General features: G+C 45.6%; 1 protein-coding gene across 2 annotated transcripts in view; it reads left to right on the forward strand.

Annotated features, from left to right (window-relative positions):
• Positions 1-4,468: 4,468 nt before the first annotated feature.
• The window catches only part of CLPB (ClpB family mitochondrial disaggregase), a 148,914-nt gene continuing 125,639 nt past the window's right edge, over positions 4,469-27,743 (forward strand). For both annotated transcript variants that reach the window (XM_070473296.1, XM_070473297.1), the window contains exons 1-2: positions 4,469-5,013; positions 8,792-8,843. In XM_070473296.1, the coding sequence (XP_070329397.1) occupies positions 4,611-5,013; positions 8,792-8,843 (455 nt within the window). In that variant the 5' untranslated portion in view covers positions 4,469-4,610. The remainder of the gene's footprint in view (positions 5,014-8,791; positions 8,844-27,743) is intronic.

The raw sequence follows: 27,743 nt of genomic DNA on the forward strand, positions 1-27,743 counted from the left end.
AGAGGCAAAGAAATTTGTCCAAAGTTACACATGTAGTAAATACAAGAGTCATAATTGAAATTCAGGTCTGCCTTCACTGTACAGGTCATATTCTAATATGACCATGCTAATACAGTGAGAGTAAGCTATTCAATGAATGGATATATATTGAGTACCTTTTTGCTCCAGACATTGTTCTAGTGATGTGAAAGTGAAAAAAAAAAAGTCCCCTCTTTCCTAGTGGTCCAGTCCCCTTGCAATGCAGGGGACTTGGGTTCGATCCCTGGCTAGGTAAGTTGGATCCCACATGCTTCAGGGCAATGGGAACATTGAGCTCTATGTCATGGCTTATGCACAGGTTGGAAAAGAATTTTCACACATGAGGCAAAATGAAAGGAGAATAAAATTTATTAGAGTGGGAGATGCTATTCTAACAGTGGTCCAGCTCAAGAGAGAGCCTACCCTTTCATGAGCTAGTAGCCAATTTTTATAACCTTAAAACAGAAAATTCCTACCGGAATGGTGGCATTAGGTGATTGGCTAGGCTGCTATTGGGTGGGTAATAGGGTGAGTATTTTACCTAATTAGGGCCAGGGAACTGGTGATTTAGATCCACAGACTCATGGCAACAGTTGCTACGGGGCTCAGTCAGTTCCAGAGATTTTTGTCCTGTGACTTTGGCACAGGGCTCCACACTCTAGAGACCATGCTTCACAACAAGAACAAGAGAAGGGGCACAACAAGAGAAGCCAGCACACCACAATGAAGATGCAGTGCAGTCAAAATAAAACGATTTTGTTAAAAATCCTGTCTTGTGGGACTAAATTCTACTAGAGAAAGACAATAAACAAAGCAAATATTTGGTACATCAGGTGGCCCTTCCCTGGTGGTTCAATGGTAAAGAATCCACCAGCCAATGCAGGAGACTTGGGTTTGATTCCCAGGCTGGGAATATCCCCTGGAGAAGGAAAAGGCTACCTATTCCAGTGTCAACTACAAATTGACACTTGCCAAGAGCACTGCCAGCCACCAAACAGCAGGGGCATTTGCCATCTGCCTCTGTGGAAACTGAGGCTTCCTGGATAGCTCAGTTGGTAAAGGATCTGCCTGTAATGCAAGAGACCCCAGTTTGGTTCCTGGGTTGGGAAGATCCCCTGGAGAAGGGACAGGCTACCTCCTCCAGTATTCTTGGGCTTCCCTGTGGCTCAGCTGGTAAAGAATCCACCTGCAGTGTGGGAGACCTGGATTCAATCCCTGGGTTGGGAAGATCCCCTAGAGAAGGGAAAGGCTACCCACTCCAGTATTCTGGCCTGGAGACTTCCATGCACCGTATAGCCCATGGGGTCTCAAAGAGTTGGACACGACTGACGACTTTCACTTTTTGTGGAGACTGAACCCTGTGCTGCTGCAGCTGTTGATCTTCAACACCCCCTGAGGGAGCTCAGGGTGGAGTGAGGCACTCTCTGCTCCAGGGAATCCATCTGAGGGGACAGGTCTTTAGATAGTTGGGTATTTTCAGGAACTGATTTCATGATTCCAATCTTTGCATATCCTCATACCTAGAAAAACACTAAATCCCTTTGTGATGACATCAGATCCTTGTGACTAGTAGAAAACCTCCTGTAAAGTAACTGCTTGATTGCACTGAACTCCCCCTTCACTGAAATCTTATATAATGACCTTCCTTGACTGCCTCTTCCCATCACTTCATGGCAAATAGATGGAGAAACAGTGGAAACAGTGGCAGACTTTATTTTGGGGGGCTCCAAAATCACTGCAGATGGTGACTGCAGCCATGAAATTAAAAGATGCTTACTCCTTGGAAGAAAAGTTATGACCAACCTAGACAACATATTAAAAAGCAGAGACATTACTTTGCCAACGAAGGTCCATCTAGTCAAGGCTATGGTTTTTTCCAGTAGTCATGTATGGATGTGAGAGTTGGGCTATAAAGAAAGCTGAGCACTGAAGAATTGATGCTTTTGAACTGTGGTGTTGGAAAAGACTCTTGAGAGTCCCTTGGACTGCAAGGAGATCCAACCAGTCCATCCTAAAGGAACTCAGTCCTGGGTGTTCATTGGAAGGACTGATGCTGAAGCTGAAACTCCAATACTTTGGGCCACCTGATGTGAAGAGCTGACTCACTGGAAAAGACCCTGATGCTGGGAAAGATTTAAGGTGGGAGGAGAAGGGGACAACAGAGGATGAGATGGTTGGATGGCGTCACCGACTCAATGGACATGAATTTGAGTAAATTCCAGGAGCTGATGATGGACAAGGAGGCCTGGCGTGCTGCAGTCCACGGGGTCGCAAAGAATCAGACATGACTGAGCAACTGAACTGAACTGAACTGACTGCCTCTTTGGAGCAGTCTCTCACAGCTATCTGAGGTGCTGCCTCCAGGGCTGCAGTCCTCATTTTGCCCCAAATAAAACTTAACTCGAAGCTCTCAAGTTGTGCATCTTTTTTAGTCGACACCAGTATTCTTGTCTGGGAAATCCCATGGACAGAGGGGTTTTCGGGCTACAGTCTATGGGGTCACAAAAGAGTCAGACATGACTTAGCAACTAAACAACAACATGTCAAGTGCTACATGATATGAAGACAAAGTAGGCAGGATAAGAAAGATGTGGAAAGGAAGATAGCTTATTTAAATAAAGTCATCTGGGAAGGTTCTGATACTCTGAAGTAAGTGCAGGAACAGGATCTAGAACTGGTATAAAGAAGAGCCTTCTCAGTGACAGAGGATGGACCATTGCTCTTCTGCTTCCTGTAAGAATACGGGAGTAAAATCTGAGGGTCAAATGAAACAGGAGGGAAGGGGGCAGGGCACAACCTTTGAAAGAATGACATAGCCCGAGGACACAACATAAACTGATTAGAATCAAATGGGCCTAAGATGGCAGACAAGTCAACTTAGACTAGACCTTGATCCTCAGTATATGCTCATTGTAATACATCAGCAAGGTAAATGACACACCCAGAAGTGCCATGACAGTTCCAAAGCCAACAATCAAAGACCCAAAAGTGGACAGTGGCCCAATTCCTGGAAATCTCCAGCCCCACCCCCCCCCCCCACCAAAATAGTTGGAATAATCCTCCTTCGTTGTTGTTCAGTTGCTCTGCAGCACGCCAGGTTTCCCTCTACCTTCACCATCTTCTGAAGTTGCTCAAACTCATGTCCATTGAGTTGGTGATGCCATCCAGCCATTTCGTCCTCTGTCCCCCTTCTCCTCCTGCCTTCAATCTTTCCCAGCATCAGGCTCTTTTCCAATGAGTCAGCTCTTCACATCAGGTGGCCAAAGTAGTGGCGTTTCAGCTCCAGCATTAGTCCTTCCCTGAATATTCAGGATTTGTGTCTTTTAGGATTGACTGGTTTGATCTCCTTGCAGTCCAGGGGACTCTCAAGAGTCTTCTCTAACACCACAGTTCAAGAGCATCAATTCTTCAGTGTTCAGCCTTCTTTAATGTCCAGCTCTCACATCCATACATGACTACTGGAAAAACCATAGCTTTGACAATTTGTATCTTTGTTGGCAAAGTGATGTCTCTGCCTTTTAATACGCAGTCTAGGTTTATCACAGCTTTTCTCATTAGCCTGTGAAATAACCCAGCCTATAAAAACTAACCACACTGCATTTCAAGACTACTCATACCCTCTGCGACAGTCCACACTCTAGTCTGTGGAGTGTGTTTCTCCCAAGGCTGCTCTTGATTCTGAGAAGGCTGGAGCTCTGTGGAGTGTGCTTCTCTCTAAAAAATCCACTTCTCACATAGAAAAAAAAGCACTTCATCATTCGCCTGCTCATGGGTTCAATCTGGAGAAATGAGGGCAGGATGGGGGTGCAAGTATCAAAAAGGCGATGGCTTGGAGTTGAAGGCTTCAGCTTTATTTATTGATTTATTGACAAATTCTTTTATTTTTGAGCCTAAATTCCCCTCCCTGTACACAGGAGTAATAGTCCTAGCACAGCTTCTCTTATGCGGCTGCCACAAGGATGAGAAAGATAGAACATATGAAAGCACCTTAAATATAGGGCAAGTGGGAAAGCAAGATTAGGCATCAACTTTTTAACAGAAAGGATGTCGGTGTACAAAAAACAAAGAGAGAGAGAGAAAAGAAAAGGAATTCCTATTTCAGGTGCACCAGTTACCCTAGCTATCTTTGTGAAAAGCAGTCCCAGGCTAAAAAGAGGTATAGGCTAAAAGAAGCAAAAGTTTCATGACTGGCCTCTGCTGAAGAGTCCCGTTTAATTTACAAAACTCAGAAATTGCATCTCAAGTTTTAGCTAAACTTGGAAGAAGACTCTGGGATTCCAACCTTAACTCTAATGGCCTGGCCCCTGCCAGGTGTTTCTCTTCTTGCCACGCCCCCATGTCCAAACTCCATTTCCCAATACGCCCCAGGATCCTGTAAGTCTGCAGTCATTATGACGCATGTTCCACAGCCTTCTGGGAAATGTAGTTTATTTCCTCCCCCAGCTACGTCAAGATCTAGGGTTAGTGACTACCACTCCCGTGAGGAGGTGCGTAATTCCACTCCGCGGCGTCTTCGAACGCGCCGCGGCAGCCATGTTGGAAGTGGTCAGCACAGGGGCCGGCACCAGGGGGTTATCGAAGCAGCTGTCACGATGCTGGGGTCCCTGGTGTCGAAGAGAACAGCGCCGGCGCCGCGGCTCCTTCTCCAGCTGCTTAGGTCCCCATCGCTCCGGAGCCACGAAAGTGCCACCGGCCGGAGTGTGACCACTGGGGGCCGCGGGGAGCCTCAGTGGCTGAGGGCGGCCGTCGGGGGGCGCCATGGAACGTCGCCGGCCCTACTCACCGGAGGAGGGGCAGCCTCTGGAGGGCGCCAGAGAGGATATACCGAGACCCCCTGCCTTGCAGCTGCCACGTGGGGACGCCTTCCCAGCCCCGAAGACACACTGCCTGGGCAGGACAGCTGGAATGGAGTCCTCAGCAGAGCCGGATTGGGCGTGTGGGCCCTGGCCACAGCGCTGGTGGTTCATTGTTACAGCAAGAGCCCGTCCAGCAAGGGTGATTATCGGGACAGTCTGGTTTTGTGCAAGTGAGAGGCGGGAGGAGGGTCCTGAGTCCATGTGGTTGGAGGATAGGAGCTGCTTATAGATTTAGACCACTAGAGCTTCAGTTCTGGTGGGACCCAGACATAATTTGGTCATAGAGCAGGCTGAGGAGTTCAATGCCTCTGAATTGTGTAATTTCTCAAATTATGCAACTGTTAGTGTATTAGAATAATAATTGCATGTGTGCCTAGTCGCTTCAGTCCTGTCCAACTCTTTGGGACCCTGTGGAGAGTAGCCTGCCAGGCTCCTCTGTCCATGGGATTCTCCAGGCAAGACTACTGAAGTGGGTTGCCATGCCCTCCTCTAGGGGATCTTCCCTACTGAGGGATCAAACCTGCGTCTTCTATGTCTCCTGCATTGGCATGTGGGTTCTTTACCACTGGCGCCACCTAGGAAACCCATAATAATAATTATTGTATTATAATAATACAGTTATTAAAGGTCAGCATCCCTTCTTGGAATATCACCTTATCCATCTGTACAATGGGAGCTTTGGACTAAACATCTGAAATTAGCATGTGGCCTATTTCTCTACTATTCTACCTGGTTCAGTTCCTCTTTTAAGAGGTCCCCAGGAAACCTCCTGTTTGGCTTCCCATGTGGTGCAGTGGTAAAGAATCCACCTGCCAATGCAGGAGACGCAAGAGATGCAAGAGACATGGGTTTGATCCCTGGTCTGGGAAAATCCCCTGGAGTAGAGAATGGCAGCCATCTTCTGTATTCTTGCCTGAAAAAAATTCCATGGACAGAAGAGCCTGGCAGGCTACAGTCCTTGGGGTCCATGGCCTAAGAAGGGAAGAGGAGACTTGGTTTCAGTGCCAGCTTTGGCTCTGCTTGCTCCTCTCTAGATTGTTTCCCCACAGGTGGAGGATGATTTCTCAGTACTCTTACAGTGCTGTTATTCTGATTCCTTTTGAAGTTCAGCAGTGTGGGTGTGTTCATCAGGGAGACTCCTAGGGTTCTGCTGTGCCTGGCCTCAGGCATGAGGTGATCTTGCTATGTAGGGAATTTGGCAGGACAAGAAATACAGGGAGCTGGCTCTCTAGAGAACCAGAGCAACCACGGGGGCTGGCTGACCCAGATTAGCATCACCCCTGGGTGCATGGAGCCAAGCAGGGACTGGGAGAGCAGGCTGAGAGCTAGACTTCTAGCCTATGTGAGTCCAGCTACTCAGGTTCTCAGCTCTTCCTCAAAGAGAAGAGTGAGGCATGGTGTTTCAAGATTCCATGCATCCCAAGCTCTGAGACTTTGGACCAAGAGGAGGGACACCCTTGATGTTCATTTGTTTATTCAGCAGGATGTGGCCAGCTGTATAGAAGAGCCTCGGCAGGGAGTAAGGTCACTTGGGGTCTTGTTTTGTTCTACCTTTAATTCCCATGGGACTTTGGACTTTTGCTCTTCCTCATGGTCCTGTTTCCTCATCTATAAATGAGGGTGTTGAAACAGAGCTCCTAAGGGTTCTTCTAGCTTAGGCACACTATGATTCTATTACTTCCACACCCATAGAGGTACCCTCTGTGGGCCTACTTTAAAGCTTGATGTGGAACTCCTGACTTAACACAATGCCAATTAAGGGGATGGTGCGGGCCATTAGGCATGTGCATCTGGCGAGTCATCTGACAGCGTGTTTTTGGGGATCAGAAGGCCAGCATGGTCAGGAAAGCCTTCCTGAATGATTGGAAACCTTCCTTGAGGATGGGGAATTTGAATTTGAGTTCTGAAGGATAAGGCAAGAGATGAAAAGGAGAGTGATACTGTGAGCTCCTTGAGAGCAGGGAGTGCATCTTGATACTTTCAGGTTGATGCCGGTTCCTTTCCCTAATATTTTTGCATTGTCCGTCATAGTCCCTGGTACTTAGTGTAGGTACTTAGTAAATGTTCCTCAAGATGGTTTGTATTCTACGCAAATGTTTCCAGGAATGAAGCGCAGGTCAGCATAATATGTATAGAGGCTAGCAGTTTGTCCAGCCTGGTTGGAGGAGAGGAGGTCTTTCAAATGAGGTGAGAGCAGATGGAGTAGGGTCTGGATATCAGGCGCAAGGATTTGGAAGGTTTGAAATTCTCCTATAAGTGATGGAAAGCCATGGAAAATTGATGAGCCGGGAATGTCTCAAGGCCAGCAGGTTTAGACAGATGGGGAGAAGGTGTCCAAGGTCTTGCTTCAGAATTTTTGGGGGGCTCCAGATTGGACTCTGTGGCATGTGAACCGCAGCAAAAGACACTGGGGTCTTTTTACCAAAATACATGACGTTTACCAAACCATAACCAGTCCCAATGCTTCTGACTTGCCAGTTCCCTTGTCTCCTGACTTGAGAGTTGTAAGCCAAGGCCCTCAGTGCAGCATAATCAGTACTGCCCTTTAGGAGCCAGGGGACCCCGGTTCTAATCTTGGTCATTCCTCATTCCCTCTGGGACCTTGCAGAAGCTGCTACTTTTTAAAAGAGTGAGGGGAGAGAGAATACAGCAGTATCTGAGGAAGGCTTGTTCCCCTTCCAGCTGGGGGCTGCCCAAGCATGCCTGGGTGTGTGCTGGGGAAACAGCTGGGGAACCGAGGAAGACCTAGCCCTGGAGCCTAGGCCTGGAGGCGCCGTGGAGGCCTGTGCATCGGTCTGAACCACAGGACTGGTTTGCATATGTCTGATAAGGTGGATATTGTACACAGGAGGTTAGGTGAGTGATCCAGGTAATACAGCAAGTAAGTGGCAGAGTTAGGACCAGACCCAGGTCTGCTATTCCACCCTCCCCCAGTGCTTCCTCTCTGTTTCACGTGGTGACTCTCTTGGCTGGACTGAGAGCTCCCTGAGACAGGGCTGGGTCTCAGTCAGTCTGGTGCCCATCACTGGAGCTCAGGACCAGCTGAGCTCAGAGCGTTGCAGCCGCGGGGAGAATGTGCCTCTGCTGTTGACAGCTTTTCCTCATGGCCACAAGGTGGTGCCAACAGCCCGCAAGCTGCCCAGGCCAAGCTTGCCATTGCTTTTCTACTAGGCCTGGTGATTCCTAAGGGATTGATTGGAATCCTCTACTTTGGTTCTTCCTTCGTTGGGTTTGGCACTGGGATGTTTGCAGGTTTTTCAACCATTATTTCTTTAGCATCCTTGTAAGGCTGTCAGGGCAGGGATTAGTGCCTCTGCTTTATAGTCAAGGAAGTTGGCGTTGAGGGGGGAAAGGCTGCCACAGCACATGGTGAATAGCGGACAGGGTGTGGTGGAACCTGGCTCCCGGTCAAGGCTCTCTCCACTCTCGGAGGGGTCCACACCCCTGCCTCCTCTTCGTTATCCTGTCCTGCTAGGTTTTTGACCTGTAACATCAAGATTTAAAACTAGGCTGAGAAACTGAAGTTGGAGGAGAAAGTGGGGCAAGGTAGGGGGATAATTAATATTGTGTGATAGTTACATAAACCTGCAGAGCTTTATAGCTGATGAAGGGTGAAGGCGTTCACACGCTGAGTGTTTACTGTAGGCCACACTTGGTACTAACACATTCCTTGAATCACCTGTGTGGTAAGAGTTCTGAGTCTGGGCTCTAATAGAAAGATGTGGAAGACAAGTTGTTAACAGGCTTTCACGTGGGCAAGGGAGGACTAGCTTTCTCTTTGTATATCTTGGCATCTTTTCACTTGTTAAAGCCCATGTATCCGAAGTGCCTTCACTTCCACTGTCTTTCTGGGCCCTTCGGAAGCTCTGAGGGTTAGGTCCTGGCCAGGGATCTGATTGGTGCCCCTCTCTCTTCAGATGCAGCCCTGATGGAAGCTGCTCGAGCCAACAATGTCCAAGAAGTCAGCAGGTGAGTATCAGACCCCAGGCCTTGCTCTCTCGTGCAGGAGGCCTGAGCGGAGTGGGGCCCTTGCTCTGGTGGTGACTGCCTGGGAGGAAATCCTCACACTGAGCTGGGAACCAAACCCTGTGACTTCCTTGTAGTCAGTGAGTCACTTGGGCTCCTTTGGCCCAGGTCAGCCCTTAGATATCTTAAGGTAGAGAGTCAGCCCCTGTGTCTTTTTTTCTGGCCCCAGACAGCCCTGATCCCTCAAGTTGTTCTGTCCTTCTCAGGGCATGGTTTGGGATCCCTCCTACATCTTGTGGGTTCCTCGGTGAATCTTCCACTTTGTTCTCGTTTCTCTGTGGGATTGGCCACGGGTAATTGCTTATTGACTGGATGGAGTGCGGGTGGGCAACAGTGGAGACACTTGGAGATTTGGGAGGGAGCTGGAAGAGATCCTTCTGCCAGAGCCACCTGCCTTCTGGGCTGGGTGCCCATGCTGGGTGCCTGCCCGGGGGCTGACTGCATTTCTCCAGCTTCCCTAGCTCATCTGTTCTCCTAGCGACCACTGGTCAGTTAGATCGGAGGCTTGTTCCTGTACAGGGACAGGACTTGATCCAGGCCTCAGCCGGGTGCTGGGGCAGAATAGAGTCTGTCCTGGATGGATGCTCTGACATGGGGCTATTCATTAGGGGCAGAGGCTTCATCCTTAATGAAACTTGGTGCACAGCATTAGGCCGAACTTTGGCCTTTTTTTTTTTACTGCCTTTTGTGTAGAGCTAGGTGGCCATGGGACACCCTCCCTTCCCTGCCACCATGTCCACATTTTAAACAGGAAATTAGGTGACTGGAATGGCTATCACTGCACCCAGCGCCACACACCCATGGTGCTCTTCCCCACTCCAGCTGCCTGAACGTGCAAGAAAGTGTTGAAAGGCAGTCACAACCCCCATCAAGACTTACTGCTTTGATTCCCTTTCATTTTATCTGCCTTATTATTATTGACTCTCAAGGGTGCTTTTGAGTATTAATGTTCAAGGCTTAGTTTTTAATAAACCACTTTTGGAAGTATGGGCTGGGAGTTGTTTCGTAGCCAAATAAATATGATGGAGCAGTGGTTTAATAAACATGTGATGATGCATCTTAAAAACCAAGCACAGATGTCAGCTTGCTGTTATAAGAGCCATTCATAACTGCAGGCAGGGTATGGCATATTCATTCCCTCAGAAACAGATGAGCCTCGTTTCCTTCTGCTGCAGTACGGTGGCATGACGGGGTAGCAGCTGGCTGTGCCCTCATTTAAGGCCTTTGCTGACCCTTTAGTCACCTGTTGATGACTGCTAGGTGACTGCTGCCAGGCTCCTGCTTTCCTCTGGCAAGCCAGGATAAGCCATGCATGTGCAGAGCAGCAGGGCTGTGAAAGCACCTGTTCCTTACCAGGGGAGGCTGAGTTTTGTTCAGTCACTCAGTCGTGTTCGACTTTGCGAACCCATGGACTGCAGCACACCAGGTTTCCTTGTCGTTAGTATCTCCCAGAGTTTGCTCAAACTCATATCCATTGAGTTGGTGATGCCATCCAACCATCTCATCCTCTGTTGTCCCCTTCTCTTCCTGCCTTCAGTCTTTCTCAGTATCAGGGTCTTTTCCAATGAGTCAGCTCTTCTCATCAGGTGGCCAAAGTATTGGCGCTTCAGCATCAGTCCTTCCAATGAATATTCAGGGTTAATTTCCTTTAGGATTCAGTGGTTTGATTTCCTTGCAGTCCAGGGACTCTGAAGAGTCTTCTCTGGCACTGCAGTTTAAAAGCATCAATTCTTTGGCACTCAGCCTTCTTTATAGTCCAACTCTCACATCTTTACATGACTACTGGAAGAACCATACCTTTGACTATATGCACCTTTGTCAGCAAAGTAATGTCTCTGTATGTTGTCTAGATTTGTCATAGCTTTTCTTCAAGGAGCAAGCGTCTTTTGATTTTGTGGCTGTGGTCACCAGCTGAGGTGATTTTGAAGCCCAAGAAAATAAAGTCTGTCACTGTTTCCATTGTTTCCCCATCTATTTGAAGTGATGGGATTGGATGCCATGATCTTCAATTTCTGAATGTTGACTTTTAAGGCAGCTTTTTCACTCTTTCACCTTCATCAAGAGGCTCTTTAGTTCTTCACTTTCTGCATATCTGAGGTTATTGATATTTCTTCCTGCAATCTTGATTCCAGCTTGTGCTTCATCCAGTCTGGCATTTTGCATGATGTACTCTGCATAGAAATTAAATATTCAGGGGGACAATGTACAGCCTTGATGTATTCCTTTCCTGTTTCACTTAGCCTCCAAGGGCTGATTGATTTAGCTCTTTCAAATACACGTTTTTCTTAATAACGATTAAACCTCCCACCCCCAAATTACAGAAAATGATTGAATTTATGGTATGTGTGTGGTTCAGAACATTTGTTCTTGCCTTTGTGACTAGTGTCTGCAAGGATTTCCCTGTGTGTCCCCAGTCTCTAACCCGCATTTCTCCTGCCTCCTCTTGTCCTGTCTCTCTTGATCATGAAGACTCAGTCAGAATCTCCCTTCATCCCTTGTGAGGGAGGCAGAGATGAGCAAGGCACAGACCCAGCCCCTCAGGACTGACGGTCTCCCCTCACCTTCATCATGTGATCTCAAGGAAACAAACATGTGACCTGCCAATCACAGCTCTTCCTGCTCAGAGAGCTGGTCCTACAGGAAGGAGTAGGGGGAGCCTGACCACCCTTGCTTGAAGGAAACTTCCTTGAATTCCTACCATAAGTCCTTGTTTATTTAGGCTTTTTACACCCTAGACTCTGCACAGGTGCTTAACACTACCGTTAATTTCTTCCCATCTGTGTCCTGGCCTTTAGCTCTGCCCAACGGAGCTGCTAATACCAGGATAGAATCCCATTCTCAATTTAAAAAAATATTTACTCATAGTTTATACACAGTTGGGTCATCATGTGTATGATCTGTGTGGTCAAATCAGTATTGGAATAAAACTCAAACCTGGAGTAATGCTGTCTTTCCCCTCCTTTTCTCCTGTCCCTCTCTGGGTTCTGGGCTGTGTATGGCTCTGCATTGATGACCTCCTACCTTCCTAGAGCCTTGGGAGAGCTCTTGATAGTTAAGGGAAGCAGTCCAAAGCTCTTCTGTTCAGAGGTGGGGCGTTTCACCATCTTCTTTAAGGATACTCTCGAATCTGCAGTTTCTGGGTTCTAGGTGTGGGCCCTCCTCACAGACCGCTGTGTGTACACTGTGCTCCTTACACCTTTTCTTAAAGCCTCCCAGCCTCCGCTCAAGTACTGCAGACTCCTCCCAGCTGAACGTGATCTGCCCGTTGGCCTGCACCTTCTGCTGGCCTGGGGTGGGGCGGGGGAAGGGATTGGTGGTCAGGTCATCTAGGAAGAGCCATGCCAGCTGTGCAGAAGACTGCTTTGCTGGAAAAGAAGTTGGAGGTCAGGTGGGAGAAGCTGGGCTGAACATCAGAACTGAGGAGGCACCCAGCCCATGAACAGGAAAACCAGCGTGGTTCACACACTACCCAAATCAGAAACAGATGAGGGATCCTCAGGCAGTGTGAGATGATCAGACCAACAGCTCTGAAGTGTGGGCACCGTTACCTGTTTTACGTGGAGCTGGCTAACCATTCATGGTGTGGGCCTGCCTGGCTAAAGGCACAGGGAAGGTTCTGCCACTCACCATGTTCTGCTTTATCTTAAGGAGGGCTGGGCTGGCCTTCACCTTAAACCACTGGATTGTGTGCCTCCCCATGGTAGGGACAAGGTCTGGTTCCACACATGTCTTATCCTCTTTTCCAGTACAGTGAAAGTTGGGGAAAGCTACTTTTTTTTTTTACTGACTTTCCAGCAAACCAGAAGCAGGCAGTCCAGAGTCTTATTTTCAAACTCCCGCTGGCTATGTCAGAAGCAGACTGGATCCCTTTTCCTTCCTGTCGTCCTCTCCTTTCTCTCTGTGTGGCAGCTGTTTCCTTCTTCCCCCAAGGCACCTAAACATTGTTTGCAAGTGCAGCTCTGGCTCTTCAGGAGTAGAATCCTGGTTCTGAGGCCCCCTATCCCACCTGTCAGCAGCATGAGCAGGTGGCCCTGCTCCTGGGCTCAGCCCACACCCAAGCATGGCTCCTGGACTCAGGAACCACTCAACCGAAACCTAGGGCACAGGGCAGTCTGAAGGCACATCTGTCCATGATCGGACAGAGCCGAGTGAGGAGCTGTTGGGGCTGGGAGAAGTGAGGCCTCCTGTTCTCACCACAGAGATTACATTTCTTTTCAAACAAATTTGGGTGAAAGACTATACCCCTACCCACTGCCCTTCTCCCAGCAGGGAGCTAGGCCTCTGCTGAGTGCTTAACTCAAGTTGTTTCCATCGGCACAAGCATTTTTTAAATGAAGGAAGTATGGTGGTATCAGTCTTGAACTTCAGACTGCCTGCCCTTTCTCTCCAGGATTCATTTGTTCGTTTGATGAAAGCTTACTGAGCACCTGCCTCATGCTGGGTGGTTTACTTGGCATCGGGGACAAATGACCAGGCATTCTTCTTGCCCTCAGTTAAGGAGTCTGGGGAAGACAGTGGTAATGCAGCATGATCTGTGCTGAGACAGCAGGGCTTCCCTGGTGGCTCTGATGATGAGTCCACCTGCGGTGCAGGAGACCCAGTTTCAGTTCCTGGTCGGGAAGATCCCCTGGAGAAGGGAGTGGCTGCCCTCTCCAGCATTCTTGCCTGGAGGATTCATGGACAGACACCGTGCTTTCCAGCCACTATGTAGGTCCTTAGGTTGTCTCCACTCATAGTGCTGAGACAGGAGCCCAGCATGTGGGCCTCATGTACCGGGCGGACCAGAGGAAATGACGCCTGATCAGAGTCTTAAAGTATTGGGAGTGTTTAGCAAATAGAAAGCGAAGGCATTCTAGGCAAAAGGAACAGTGTAAGTGATAGTGCTGAGGCAAGAAAGAGCCCGAGTGTGTGGTGAGGAGGGCGAGCTGTGTACTCTTACACTGTGTGGTGTTCCTGGATCAGAGTCTGCAGCCAGGAGAGACTGGAGATGAGTAGGGCCCTGGTTATGGAGAGCATTGTTCATTTGTCCCTCCGTCACTGTCCAGCCTGTCTCTTGTGCCTAGCCCTGAGCTGAATTTGTGTTGGTGGCAACAAAATGAGGAAGGAGAAGCAGTCCTTGCTCTGAGGAGCTCACTCACCCGCTTCTCAGGTGAGGAGGGAACACCTCAGTCGAACACTGAGGACCAGCAGAACAAGGCACAGGTTGCCTAACTTCTGTAAGCCTAAGTAATGTGGAAATGATAATACCTGTAACTCAAAGTAGAGTTGCTCGTGTTTATTGTTAATAATAAAAGTATTACATTAGTTCAGCCAAAATATCTGAGTGCTAATTAGGAGCTAGGTGTTGGATTGAGTGCTGGAGATACAGTGGTGAACAGGATGGGCACAGTTCCTGCCCTCCTGGTACTTACAGTCTAACTGGGAGCCAGGTGACTATGCAGTTATAGTTATGTACTTTAAAATGAAGTACAGTTTGCCCTTTCAACAAATGGTGCTGGGACAACTAGATATCTCCGTGTAAAAAAATACAACTGTAGCCCTGCCTCATCATACACAAAAATTAAAATGGATCATAGATCTAAATGTAAGAGCTAAAACTATAAAACTCTATAAAAGAAGAAAACAGAAGTAAATCTTTGTGACTGTGGGCTAGGCAAGCCTTCTTAGATATGGCACCAAAAGCACAGGAAATCAAAGAGAAAATGAGATAAATTGGACTTCAAAAGTAAAAATGTTTGTGTTCAAAGGACACTTTCAAGAAGGTGAAAAGTCTCCCACAGAAAGGGAAAAAATTTACAAATTCGTAAGAGAGATGTATTTAGAAACTCAACAGTAAAAAAAGAGCGCCCAATTTAAAAGTGGACAAAGGATCCAAATAGTTTCTCCAAAGAAGATATTCAAATTGACCAATAAGCACATGAAAAGATGCTCAACATCATTAGTATTAGGGTGCTTATGCTTAGTCACTCCATCGTGTCTGACTCTTTGAGACCCCATGTACTGTAGCCCACCAGGCTCTTCTGTCCATGGGATTCTCCAGACAAGAATACTGGGGTGGCCAACCATTCCCTTCTCTGGGGATATTTAATACTAATCAAAGCCACAATGAGATACCACTTCTCACATATCAGGATGACTGTAATCAGAAATATAGATAACAGCAAGTGTTGGTAAGGATGTGGAAAAGTTGGAACTGTTAAATATTGCTGGTGGGGATGTGAAATGGTGTAATTGCTTTGGAAAGCAATTGGCAGTTCTTCAAAACATTAAACATATGACCCAGCAAGTCTACTCCTAGGTGTGTACTCCAGAAAAATGAAAACGTACATGAATGTACTTGGTACAAGAATGTTAATAGCAGCATTATTCATAATAGCCTAAAGAGGGAAATAGCCCCAAAGTCCTTTAACTGATCAGTGGGTAAATAAAAGTATGATATAGGCATACAGTGAAATATTAATACAGATACTGCATGTATGCTACATTAAAGAACCTTGAAATCATTATGCTAAGTGAAAGAAGCCAGACACAAGAGACCACATATTATATGATTCAGTTTATATAAAATGTCCAGAATAGACACATACATAGAGATAGAAAGTAAGATTGGTGATTGCCAGTGACTGGAGAGGCTGGGGTTGGGAGGGAATAGGGTGACTGCTAATGGGTGCAGAGTTTTTTTGGGGGGGCTAATGAAAATGTTCTGGGGTTGGTAGTCAAGATCACAGAACTCTGAATCTACTAAAATCAAGTTGTGTACTTTTAATAGATGGATTTTATGGTGTGTGAATTATATCTCAGCAAAACTTTGTTAAAAAGTGAAGCACAAGACACTTGGGAGTCTAATCTTGAGCATGGGAGGAGTGGAGGGGGTTATGTTATCTGTAGCTAAAGCATCTGAGTGAGGTTGAAGTGAACTCTGAAGGATAAAGAGAAAGCTAGAAGAATATCTACTTAAAAGGACAGTAGGCCCTGAGTCAAGAAAAGATGCAAAGGAATTGAGAGAAGTCCAGACTGTAAGTGGGAGAGGACATGAAATAAGATTGGGGAGTTAAGCAAGGACCATATCACACTGGATCTGTTGGCTATGTTAATGTTTTTTATTTTTACTAAGAGCAGTGGGCAGCCATTGAAGAATTTGAAGGTATGTGTATGTGACAGAAAGAGAGAGAGAGAGACAGACATGTGGTGACATATTCTAGATATGTAATTTTAAAAGATCACCCTGGCTGCTCCATGGAGAATAGATTGATAGGGAGCTGCGGTGGATGCAGGAAAACCAGTTGATAGTGACTGTAGTAGTCCAGACCAGAAAGGATGGTGGCAGGTGGTGACTTGGAGTAAGGTGTCAGTAGCAGAGATGGAGAAGGTAAACTAGACAGGACTTGGTGATGTTTAGAACAGCATCAGTGCCTGGTACATAGGAGGTACTCAGTAGGTGAATCTTGAATGAATGAATTTGCCTATGGTTGATTAGGGAGAAGAAGGTGTTAAGAATGAATTTCTGTTTTCTGGCTTGAATCAGCTGTGGAGATGCTGTTGCCATTCTCTGAGATGAAGCTGCTCAGGGAGGAGGACTGGGTTGGGAGAAAAAGATTGAGTTCAGTTTTGAACATGTTGAATTTAACATTTCAGTGAGACATTCAAGTGGAGATGTTAAGTAGACAGTTGAATGGGTCTTTCTGACTCTTGCTGCAGTACATGCCATGCTGCTTCAAAGATCAGTCTAGAGATTGTTTTGATATCTTGTTTTGATTTCTGGTTTGATGGCTTTAGACATTAAAGTACTTCATACCAGCTAAAACTTGTTTACTAGGTACCTTTGGAAAAAAAGTCTGATTTGATTTGCAACACAGGAAAAAAGAAAGGGTTCGGTTTTGTTGGAGGCCAAACACATTTATTCTAGCTTTGCATTGATGGCTTGGTTTGATTCTTGTCCCCGGATGCCCCAGCTTGGGGCTTGAGGCACTTGCTGTCATTGTGCCCGGATTAAGGTGTCCAGAATGTGCTTAGCTCCAATATAGGTAAATGTTCTGCACATTGATCCAAGGACTTTATCTAATTAACAAAAACCCTGGCTGGTAAATACATTCAGCTGTCTTGGGGCCTCTGAGAGGCTATTTATCGATTGTTGTATCACTTTGGCTGGATGGGAAAATATTAATGATGGCATGAGAGCAACCAAAACATCCAACTCTCTTAACCAGTAAGTATGTAAATGTTCTTGTGGCTTGCAATAGGTTAAAACAAAAGCTTTATTCTAGACCGAAGGTCAAGGCCTCACTGGCACCACACTTGTAATTTGAAGCTTATGAATGTTTCTTGAATGCTAGGGTATAACCTACACAGGTTTCTTTTTGAATGCTGGGATGTTGGAAGGCAGCATAATGCTGCAAAAAAAGTACAAGGATTTTAGAATTAGAAGACCTAAGTTCCACTTCTGTCACAACTGCTGTCTCTGGGACTCTTAATAGATCATGAAAAAAAAAAGTTAAAGTGTTAGTCGCTTAGTCATGTCTGATTCTTTGTGACCCCATGGACTGTAGCCCACCGGGCTCCTGTGTCCATGGTGTTCTCCAGGCAAGAATACTGGAGAAGGTTGCCATTCCCTTCTCCAAGGGATCTTTCAGACCCCAGGGATTGAACCCAGTTCTCATACACTGCAGACAGATTCTTTACCATTTGAGGCACCAGCAAAGCCCTTAATAGATCACAGACCTTCCCTTTTTGAATCTTCATTTCCACATCTTGTTAGTGGGGTTCCCACTGAGAATTTTGAAATATAGTTCTCAGTGTTAAACTCTACAGAGAAATTTGAGCCCTTTGGGGGAGGGTCCAGATCACACACTGAAACTCCAGGGCTTACTCAAGTGGGCCTTTACCAGCCTAGCAATTTTGCAGAGTGGTCCAGGGTCTGGCATGTTTTCTGAGGTGTGAACTTACAGAATCTCTGTTTGCTTGCTCCCTGATGATAGAAAACTACTGGGGAAGATTGGGTTAGCAGCTTTTTCAGAATTTTATGAGTAGTTGAGTTGTGCAAACAGCCAGTCCACTGCTGAGAACCCCTGCAGGATCAGGTGGTTGGACAGGCCCAGGAGCAGAGAACAGCCAGGGCCTCCTGCAGTGGCTTGCGGCAAGAAGGGATGCCCCTGAAGGGAACCCCAAGCCTGTGGCTGAGCCTCCAGTGCTGGCCCCACTGCTTCTTGGCTGTGTGGTCTGGAGCTAGTAGTCCCTTAACTTCCTCAGTAACCTTGACTGTGAGGTACTTGCCAGGCCATCCTCCCAGGAACTCATGAAAATTCCAGGAGGTGAACTCCTGTGGTCTAGAGAATTATTCATCCTTTGGGTCATCAGTGTCACGTCTTCCAGGAAGCCGTCCCTAGCCCTCCAAGTACTTTTATACTTCCTCTGTGATAGCACTTATCACCCTCTTTTGAGATGGGTCATCTCTTTCCTTCTCTCTCTCTCTCTTTTTCTCATGCGCGCGCGCTACTCTGAGCTTTGGAGGTGGCAGACCATTGCTGTGTTGTTTATCACTGTTCACGTAAATAGTAAACAAATATTTATTGAGTATTTTTAAAGTGTTTTGTAAATGGTAGGAGTTAGGCAAATGTTAGTAGTTATTTACAGTCATAATAAACTTGTAAACAAAAGAATTGACATCCCCCTAGGGAAAAAGAAAATAAAAATGGTGATTTAATTCAATCATTTATTTATTCAACAGATAACACCTACTGTGTGTTGACACTATGCTAAGCCCTCATGGATCGGTGATAGGCCAGAAATGGACAGACATTGTCTCATGAAACTTAAAGCTTAGTCAAGACATTAATCATGTAAATATGAAATTCCAGCTGTACTGTTTATAATAGCCAGGACATGGAAGCAACCCAGATGCCCATCAGCAGACAAATGGATGAGGAAGCTGTGGTACATATACACCATGGAATATTACTCAGCCATTAAAAAGAATTCATTTGAATCAGTTCTAATGAGATGGATGAAACTGGAGCCCATTATACAGAGCGAAGTAAGCCAGAAAGATAAAGACCATTACAGTATACTAACACATATATATGGAATTTAGAAAGATGGTAACGATCACCCTATATGCAAAACAGAAAAAGAGACTCAGATGTATAGAACAGACTTGTGGACTCTGGGAGAAGGCGAGGGTGGAATGTTTCAAGAGAACAGCATTGAAACATGTATATTATCTAGGGTGAAACAGATCACCAGCCCAGGTTGGGTGCATGAGACAAGTGCTCGGGCCTGGTGCACTGGGAAGACCCAGAGGGATGGGGTGGAGAGGGAGGTGGGAGGGGGGACCGGGATGGGGAATACATGTAAATCCATGGCTAATTCATTTCAATGTATGACAGAAACTACTGTAATGATGTAAAGTAATTAGCCTCCAACTAATAAAAATAAATGGAAAAAAAAAAAAAAGAAAGAAATTCCAGCTGTGACAAATGCTGCAAAGGAATGGTATAAGAATCTCAAGTGTCTCTGAGAGATTTCCTCTGGCCAGGGAAAAATTCCCAGCGGAAGCTCAAGTACGAAGTGAAGGAGTTAACCTAGGTGAAGAAGGAAAGGAAAAGCTTTCCTGGCAGGAGCTGGGAGAGAAAGCAGGCCTTGCATGGCATTGGGGGCTGTCCATTGTAGGGAGCTTTGTCTTACTTTGACAGCAGCGGCAGCTGAGTTGGGGTGGTTGGGAGGGGATTGATGTGCTCAGCAAGCACATCAATTCTGATTGCTGAGAAACACTGGGAACCAATCTGAGTACCTACCAGCTATGTGTGTCAGTATCTTCTTGGGCACTGATCTAGCCACGGAGGCAGTGAAGCCGCAAAACTGCAGTCCCTCAGGGCTGCCCAGCAGGGGCAGCTGTCTGGCTCAGTCTCCCCACCACCATTGTTATGGCCCAGGTGCTGCTTCTCCAAAGCCCCAGCTCAGCCATGGCCATAACACAAATCCTACCGGCATGACTGGAACCAGTTGGATTTTTTTCCCAAGGAGTTTTCCCGGAAACTGAGGAACAGAGAGAAATGTAAGAATATTAAAATTAGTCAAACTGATATGTTATGGGTTTACCATATTCACTGTAGCAGTTTGCCTCACAGTTCTGCTCTCTCAGAAAATCTCACTTTTGAACATAGATTCGTCTGCATCCTGCTTCCTTCCCTCTCCTCCCTCTGGACAAGGGCCCCAGGCCCAAAGTCCTGCTGAGGCCTATAAAGTGGTTCTCTTCTTGTGCCTCTGTCAGTGGGTCTGCCTGAGAGGTTTTCATATCATTGGCAGGAATCCTGGCGGTAAGGAATTCAGAGTCTGAGGAAAGAAGCTTTGCTTCCCAGTTGTGAGTCTCAGAAGACAGGGTTTGCATCCCAGCTCTGCCATTCATTAACTCTCTGTGACCTTGGGAAAGTAGCCTAAGATTCTAGCCTTAGATTCTTCATCTGCAAAGTGGGATGGTGATTGACCTACCTCACACCATTGCTGCAAGTATTCAGTGAGAAAATTAAATGAGAAAAACCAGCGAGTGCTGGGCCTAATACTTACTAGGTGCTCAGTGCATAGTAGGGGTTGTTTTTGAATGTTGTTAATTATACCAGGTTTTTGCCTGTGAACTAGCAAAATAAGATAATTTATAGAATTTTCTGGATATTCAGTTTTTACCGTCTTGGCCATGTCAGACGTTTTATTTTTAGCCATTCTGGTGGATCTGTAGTGGTAGCTCATAATAGTTTTAATTTGCATTTCCCTGATGAGCAATTAAAATTGACCATCTTTTATTTGCATACTGGTCTTGTGGATATCCTATCACCTTAGTCTTACCACTTTTTTTAAGAACCCACCTTTATTCAGAGTTTCATTTAATGTTTATAACATATTATTTTAACAATACAATTTTGTATATTTTTAACATATATTCTTTGTGTATATATATATTAAAACACATAAAATAGTAATATTTTAATAACATTATTAACTATTATTAATAGCGACTGATGTTTATTGAATGCCTTTTTTGAAATAGGCATTATGTGAGACTTAAATGACTAAATCCTTAACAACTATGAAAGTAGTATAGCTCCGTTTCACAGATGATAAAACAGAAATTTGGATTGCTTGAGTAATTTACCAAAGTTGTCCCCCTTGGAAGTGTCCTAGCACTTCATTTTATAGGTGAGGATGCTATGAGGCTTGAAGGAGAATGAAGCTTGCCTGAGTCACAATTTCCTCCCAGCACTGTTCCAGGCTTAGGAAGATGTTTTGTAGCTCAAGGGAGAACTGTTTCAATCTGCCTTACTAGGACAGTACAGGGTTCCTGAAGATGAATGTCAAATCTAGATCCCTAACCTGTCCTGCTCTCAACTCTGGTCTTCATTGACAGCGCCACCCCCCACCCCCCGCCCCATTCCTGCCAGCCAAACCTGTCTGCCCTTCATCCCAGGAACCCTCATTCCAGTCAGACGTGGCTCCTCTAATCCTAAACATGCAGCTCACTTCTTCCTACCTGTTAGCCTTTGTAGTGCTTCCAACTCCACCCATGTTCTTTTGTTTAGATCCTATTCATAGTTCATTGCCCCTGTCAAGCCCTTCTCTTCCAGAAAGCTCACCTTCCCTGGTAGTAATAGCTGCTATTTATTGGATACTCACTCTGTGTGCACAAGGCAGAGTACAAGATACCGTGTATGTATTATCTTCATTCTTTGCTGCAGTATTGCAAAACAGATTGTGCTGTGACCATTTTCCACATGGACTTCCTTGGTGGCTCAGACGGTAAAGAATCTGCCTTCAGTGTAGGAGACCCAGGTTCGATCCCTGAGGTCGGAATGATCCCTTGAAGAAGGGAATGGCAAACCACTCCAGTATCCTTGCCTGAAGAATCCCATGGAGAGAGGAGCTTGACGGGCTACAGTCCATGGGATCGCAAAGAGTCAGACACGGCTGAGCGATTAATACCCTGCAGCTCATAAGGACTAGAGCTGTGATTTAAACCAGGTCCCACAATAATGCAGAGTGTATGCTTTTCTCACCGCAGTTAACTGCTTGTTCTAGCCCATGATGATCTTTCTTATCAAAGTTCCCAAAGCCTCAAAATCTGAGCCAGACTTGAGTTGAGTCTTCACCTCCTTGTCTTTCTCCACAGTTGCTTCATGCCTGTGTCTCTTCACCCAGGCCATGCTGTCCCAGTCAGGTGGACAGCATCTCTTCCTGCCTCCACCATAGCTACTCACACAAGGCTGATTGGGCACTCAGAAAGCACGCAGTACAGATGGAGTCTGGCCAGTTGACTGACTGGTTGAATGAAACCTTGTTTATTCTCCAGAGTCTCCCCAGCAGGGTCCAGTGGCTCGGCAGACTGACTGGTCTCCAGGATCCTCCATTCATGTGGATGGGAGGCCCAGGAAGGCTGCATAAGAATACCCCTCTGAGGCTGAGCTCAGGCTTCCATCTCAATGCCCTTTTGTTTGTGGGGATAGCGCCCAGGCCGCCTGGAAGTCTGTATTTGACCAGCCTTTGCAGATAGTGAGCAGGACCAAATGTAAAGCACACACAGTTGGAGGAGTCCCATGGAATCCCCAGGGGTCAGAGTCCAGCGGGCAGAACAGTATCCTTCCCAGGGCCACCTGGGACTCAGGTACAGCCCCTGATGGGTCAGACAGGACCCAGGGCACTGTTGTCTTCAGCCTCACTTCCTCTCCAGTGTCCTTGCCTCCTCTTTAGGTTCTCTGATGGGCACCATCCCACCCACATTTGGGCTCCTCTAGGTATGAGGCATACTCTTTTTTTTTCTAATTTATTTTTTTTTCCATTTATTTTTATTAGTTGGAGGCTAATTACTTTACAACATTGCAGTGGTTTTTGTCATACATTGAAATGAATTAGCCATGGATTTACATGTATTCCCCATCCCGGTCCCCCCTCCCACCTCCCTCTTCACCCCATCCCTCTGGGTCTTCCCAGTGCACCAGGCCTGAGCACTTGTCTCATGCATCCAACCTGGGCTGGTGATCTGTTTCACCCTAGATATACATGTTTCGATGCTGTTCTCTTGAAACATCCCACCCTCGCCTTCTCCCACAGAGTCCACAAGTCTGTTCTATACATCTGAGTCTCTTTTTCTTTTTTTGCATATAGGGTGATCGTTACCATCTTTCTAAATTCCATATATATGTGTTAGTATACTGTAATGGTCTTTATCTTTCTGGCTTACTTCGCTCTGTATAATGGGCTCCAGTTTCACCCATCTCATTAGAACTGATTCAAATGAATTCTTTTTAATGGCTGAGTAATATTCCATGGTATATATGTACCACACCTTCCTCATCCATTCGTCTGCTGATGGGCATCTAGGTTGCTTCCATGTCCTGGCTATTATAAACAGTGCTGCAATGAACATTGGGGTGCACGTGTCTCTTTCAGATCTGGTTTCCTTGGTGTGTATGCCTAGAAGTGGTATTGCTGGGTCATATGGCAGTTCTATTTCCAGCTTTTTAAGAAATCTCCACACTGTTCTCCATAGTGGCTGTACTAATTTGCATTCCCACCAACAGTGTAAGAGGGTTCCCTTTTCTCCACACCCTCTCCAGCATTTATTGCTTGTAGACTTTTGGATAGCAGCCATCCTGACTGGCATGTAATGGTACCTCATTGTGGTTTTGATTTGCATTTCTCTGATAATGAGTGATGTTGAGCATCTTTTCATGTGTTTTTTTGCCATCCATATGTCTTCCTTGGAGAAATGTCTGTTGAGTTCTTTGGCCCATTTTTTGATTGGGTCATTTATTTTTGTGGAATTGAGCTGCAGGAGTTGCTTGTATATTTTTGAGATTAATCCTTTGTCTGTTGCTTCATTAGCTATTCCCAATCTGAGGGCTGTCTTTTCACCTTGCTTATAGTTTCCTTTGTTGTGCAAAAGCTTTTAAGTTTCATTAGGTCCCATTTGTTTATTTTTGCTTTTATTTCTAAAAGTCTGGGATGTGGGTCATAGAGGATCCTGCTGTGATCTATGTTGGAGAGTGTTTTGCCTATGTTCTCCTCTAGGAGTTTTATAGTTTCTGGTCTTACATTTAGATCTTTATTTGAGTTTATTTTTGTGTATGGTGTTAGAGAGTGATCTAGTTTCATTCTTTTACAGGTGGTTGACCAGTTTTCCCAGCACCACTTGTTAAAGAGGTTGTCTTTTTTCCATTGTATATCCTTGGGTATGAGGCATACTCTTATCTCCTGAGTAATAAGCTTACTCTGATTGAGTAAACATTTACTCATTCACTTATTCTTTTTCCTCTTGAGATATAATTCACACCTCATAAAATTCATCTTTTTAAAGTATACAGTGCAGTAGTTTTTTAATTTAGTCATAAGATTATACAAGCATCACTATGTCCTAATTCCAGAACATTTTCATCACTGCCTTCCCCTCTCCCCCACAAAACCCAGTCCCTTCAGCAGTCACTCCCCATTCCCCCCGCTCCTGAACTCTGACAACTGCTATTCACTTTCTTTTCCCATGGATTTCCCTGTATGGGTATTTCATATAAATGGACTCATACAATATTTGTCCTCTTATGACTGGCTTCTTTCACTTAATATATTTTCAAGGTTCACCTCTGTTGTAGCATGTACAGTACTTTGTTTTTATGACTGAACAATATTCCATGTATAGATATATTACATTTTATTTACATATTCATCAGTTGATGAACATTTGTGTTTTCATTTTTCAGCCATTATGAATAACACTGCTACGAACATGTATGTACAAATTTTTGTGTGAATGTATGTTTTTATGTCTCTTGGCCAGATACCTAGGAGTAGAACTGCTAGGTCATATGGGTAACTCTATGTTTAACATTTTGAGAAATGGTCAGACTGTTTTCCAAAGTAGCTACACCATTTTAACATTCTCACCAGCAATATAAAATGTGAGGGTTCTGATTTCTCCACATCTTTGCCAACACCTGTTACTGTCTTTTTTATTAGAGCCATTGTGTGAAGTGATACCTCTTTGTGGTTTTGGTTTGTATTTCCTTGATGGCTAATGATATTGAACATCTTTTCATGAGGTTTTTTTTTTTGGTCATTTGTACATTTTCTTTGGCATTTATTTATTCTTAAGGCCCATTATGAGCAGTATGCCCCATTCAGCATTGAATCATGATGTATCGCGATGACCTTTGCCTTTCAGAGAACGTTCAGTCTGGTAAGAGAATTGTAATTAGCACATACAAAAGGTTAAGTCTCTATAGACAAGAGGGGCATTCAGTCTGGACCTGGAGATGTTAGTATTGGGATATAAGGAGCTGAGTAGAAAGACATTCTGGACAGTTGGAATAATGTAAGCATAAGCACTTTGTATGGAGGAGGAAATGGCAACCCTCTCCAGTGTTCTTGCCTGAAAAATCCCATGGACAGAGGAGCCTGGCAGGCTGTATGGGGTTGCAAAGTGTCAGCCATGACTGAGTGACTAAGCACACACAGCACTTTGTTATCAGAAAAATACTTTATGTTGTGATGAGTTCCAAGGTAATATTATGAAAGCACCTGGCATAGCGCTTGACACATGGTGAGCTGCTATTATGTAGTTAGCTCTCTCTACAGCTTGCGTCTTTGGTCCTTGTTCTGTCCTCTAAGACTACACAGCTCCCTTTCCCTGTTCCAGACTTTTAAATATTAGTAGCTCCAAACCAAATAAACTTTGGTTCTCTAAACTATGGTATCAAGTATTCTCTCACCCTAGTCATTTTGTGATGAAATGGCCATAAAGTTTTTGGTGCCCCGTTTAAATTCTGGTGTGGCGTGACCATCATTGTATAGAGCAGGGCAGTGATCCCCTTTTTAGAGACTTTATGAGTCTGTTAACATGGCTTGAGTTTGCGTTAGCTTTCTCGGCAGATGCATTATACTCTGAGAGTCTGTTAAGCTTATCTGCAGACAACTAGGACTTCCTATACTTCTAAAACCTACTGATTAGATTTGTTTGCCAAGCTTGGTTTAACCTAAAGCCAAGACCACTTTACAGTGTTGTATTGCCATGCAGCTGTGAAAGTGCTGGTGGTAGTATGGAGACTACCATAAAGGGATCTGGCCTGTCTCATCTTCAGTCTAAGAGAAGGGGTCCCTTCCAAGGGAGAAGGTTCTAGACAGAAGAACTAATCAGAGTATCTCCATTCATCATTTAACTTCCTTTCTAAGTAAGGCTTTTCCTTTTTTTTTTCTTATCATTTTCTGTTAGCTGATTGTTATTGTTCAGTAACTCAGTCATGTCCAGCTCTTTGCGAGCCCATGGACTGCAGCATGCCAGGCTTCCCTCTCCTTCACCATCTCCTGGAGCTTGCTCAAACTCAGGTCCATCGAGTCAGTGATGCCATCCAGCCACCTCATCCTCTGTCATCCCCTTCTTCTCCTGCCTTCAGTCTTTCCCAGCATCGGAGTCTTTTCATCAGGGTCAGCTGATTAGTCCCATCAGATATTTGTGCTGATCCCGGGCTAAATGTGTGGAAAAAGAGGAGAAGTTGGGATATATGCCCTGGAAGGCAGTGTGGTTCAATAGAGAGAGGGTGGGCTCCAGCCCAGGCTGCCACTTACTGACCATGTGATCTTAAGCAAGTCAGTTACCCTCTCTCTGTATGACTCAGGCTCCTTCTCTAATCACAGGACCAGATGAGATTATAAATGTCAAGTACCTGGTGTGTAGTAGGCTGCTCTAGAAACACAAGCTCTTTTGAACATCACCATTTAAGAGTTTTGAAAGACCGAAAAAGCCAAGCATGCTGTGTGCTCACGGACCTTCTACAAACAGCTTTCAGAGCACCTGTGATCCTTAAACACTTGTGTTCCATTTCCCCGCCACCAGTTCAGACCAGGAGCTTCTTGTGGGCATGATCCATGTCTGATTCATCTGTACCCTCAGTGCTCAGCACAGAGCCTGACTTGGAGAAGAGCCTCCTTTGTTCTGGGACGAACCTGAATTAATGAAAGGCAAACTTTGCTCCTATCTGGAGGGCCAGACACTGTGGTTGGCTTTGCAGTCCATTCTCTACTGAAAATCTCATAGGGTTCTAGAGCTTAGCAGTAGTAGCTCAAGTGCCAACCCAATTTAAGAAATTTGGACTACTTCTGTGTCTCACTGCCATGGGATAACAGGCTTCCTGGCAACACCCAGCTGCCCTCTGTGGAGCCTACAGGCCTGCTGTGGTGCCAGTAGGTGGCGCTCACGGCCCTCTCCCACACTTCAGCTGCCTAGACAGACCAGCTGCTGAGTGGGGCGCAACTTAGAACCCTGAACAGAGGTACCCAGATGGGGGTGCCCTGGACCACTCCTTCCCCTTTCTGGCCTTGTATCGTTGGATTTGTGTTTTATTGAGTCCCCGCCATGGCACACACTGCTTGGGGAAGCAGAGCTGTCTCCCATAGAAAATCCCAGGAGTGTATTAAGGGAATCTGCTTCTGCCCATCCTTTCTGGCAGAGCTTATGCCTCTGCCTCCAAGAAGTCATGCCTGTGGCTCTTGTTCTGATCTACACTCACATGGTGCTTGCTTATATTTTCGCTGTTTCCCAGATAACTATGCAGGGAATACCTTGAAGGTAAGAACACTGTAGAATTCATCAGAGAGTTCTCAGTATCCTGCTTAGAGTCCTGTAATAACCAGTCTCATGAAAAGTTTGTGCAGTGAATAGTTGAATAAGAGCAAGTGGTTCCTCAACAAATTGTTATGCCAGTTGAAGAAGTCTACAGACAAACTAGCCTTATTCTGTAAAAGTGTGTGTGTCATGAGTATGTATCAAAGAAAGTTTGAGGAACTGTTCTAGATGAAAGAAGACTGAGGGTCCAT

Source organism: Odocoileus virginianus, chromosome 10, assembly GCF_023699985.2.
Source record: "Odocoileus virginianus isolate 20LAN1187 ecotype Illinois chromosome 10, Ovbor_1.2, whole genome shotgun sequence".
NCBI lineage: Eukaryota > Metazoa > Chordata > Mammalia > Artiodactyla > Cervidae > Odocoileus > Odocoileus virginianus.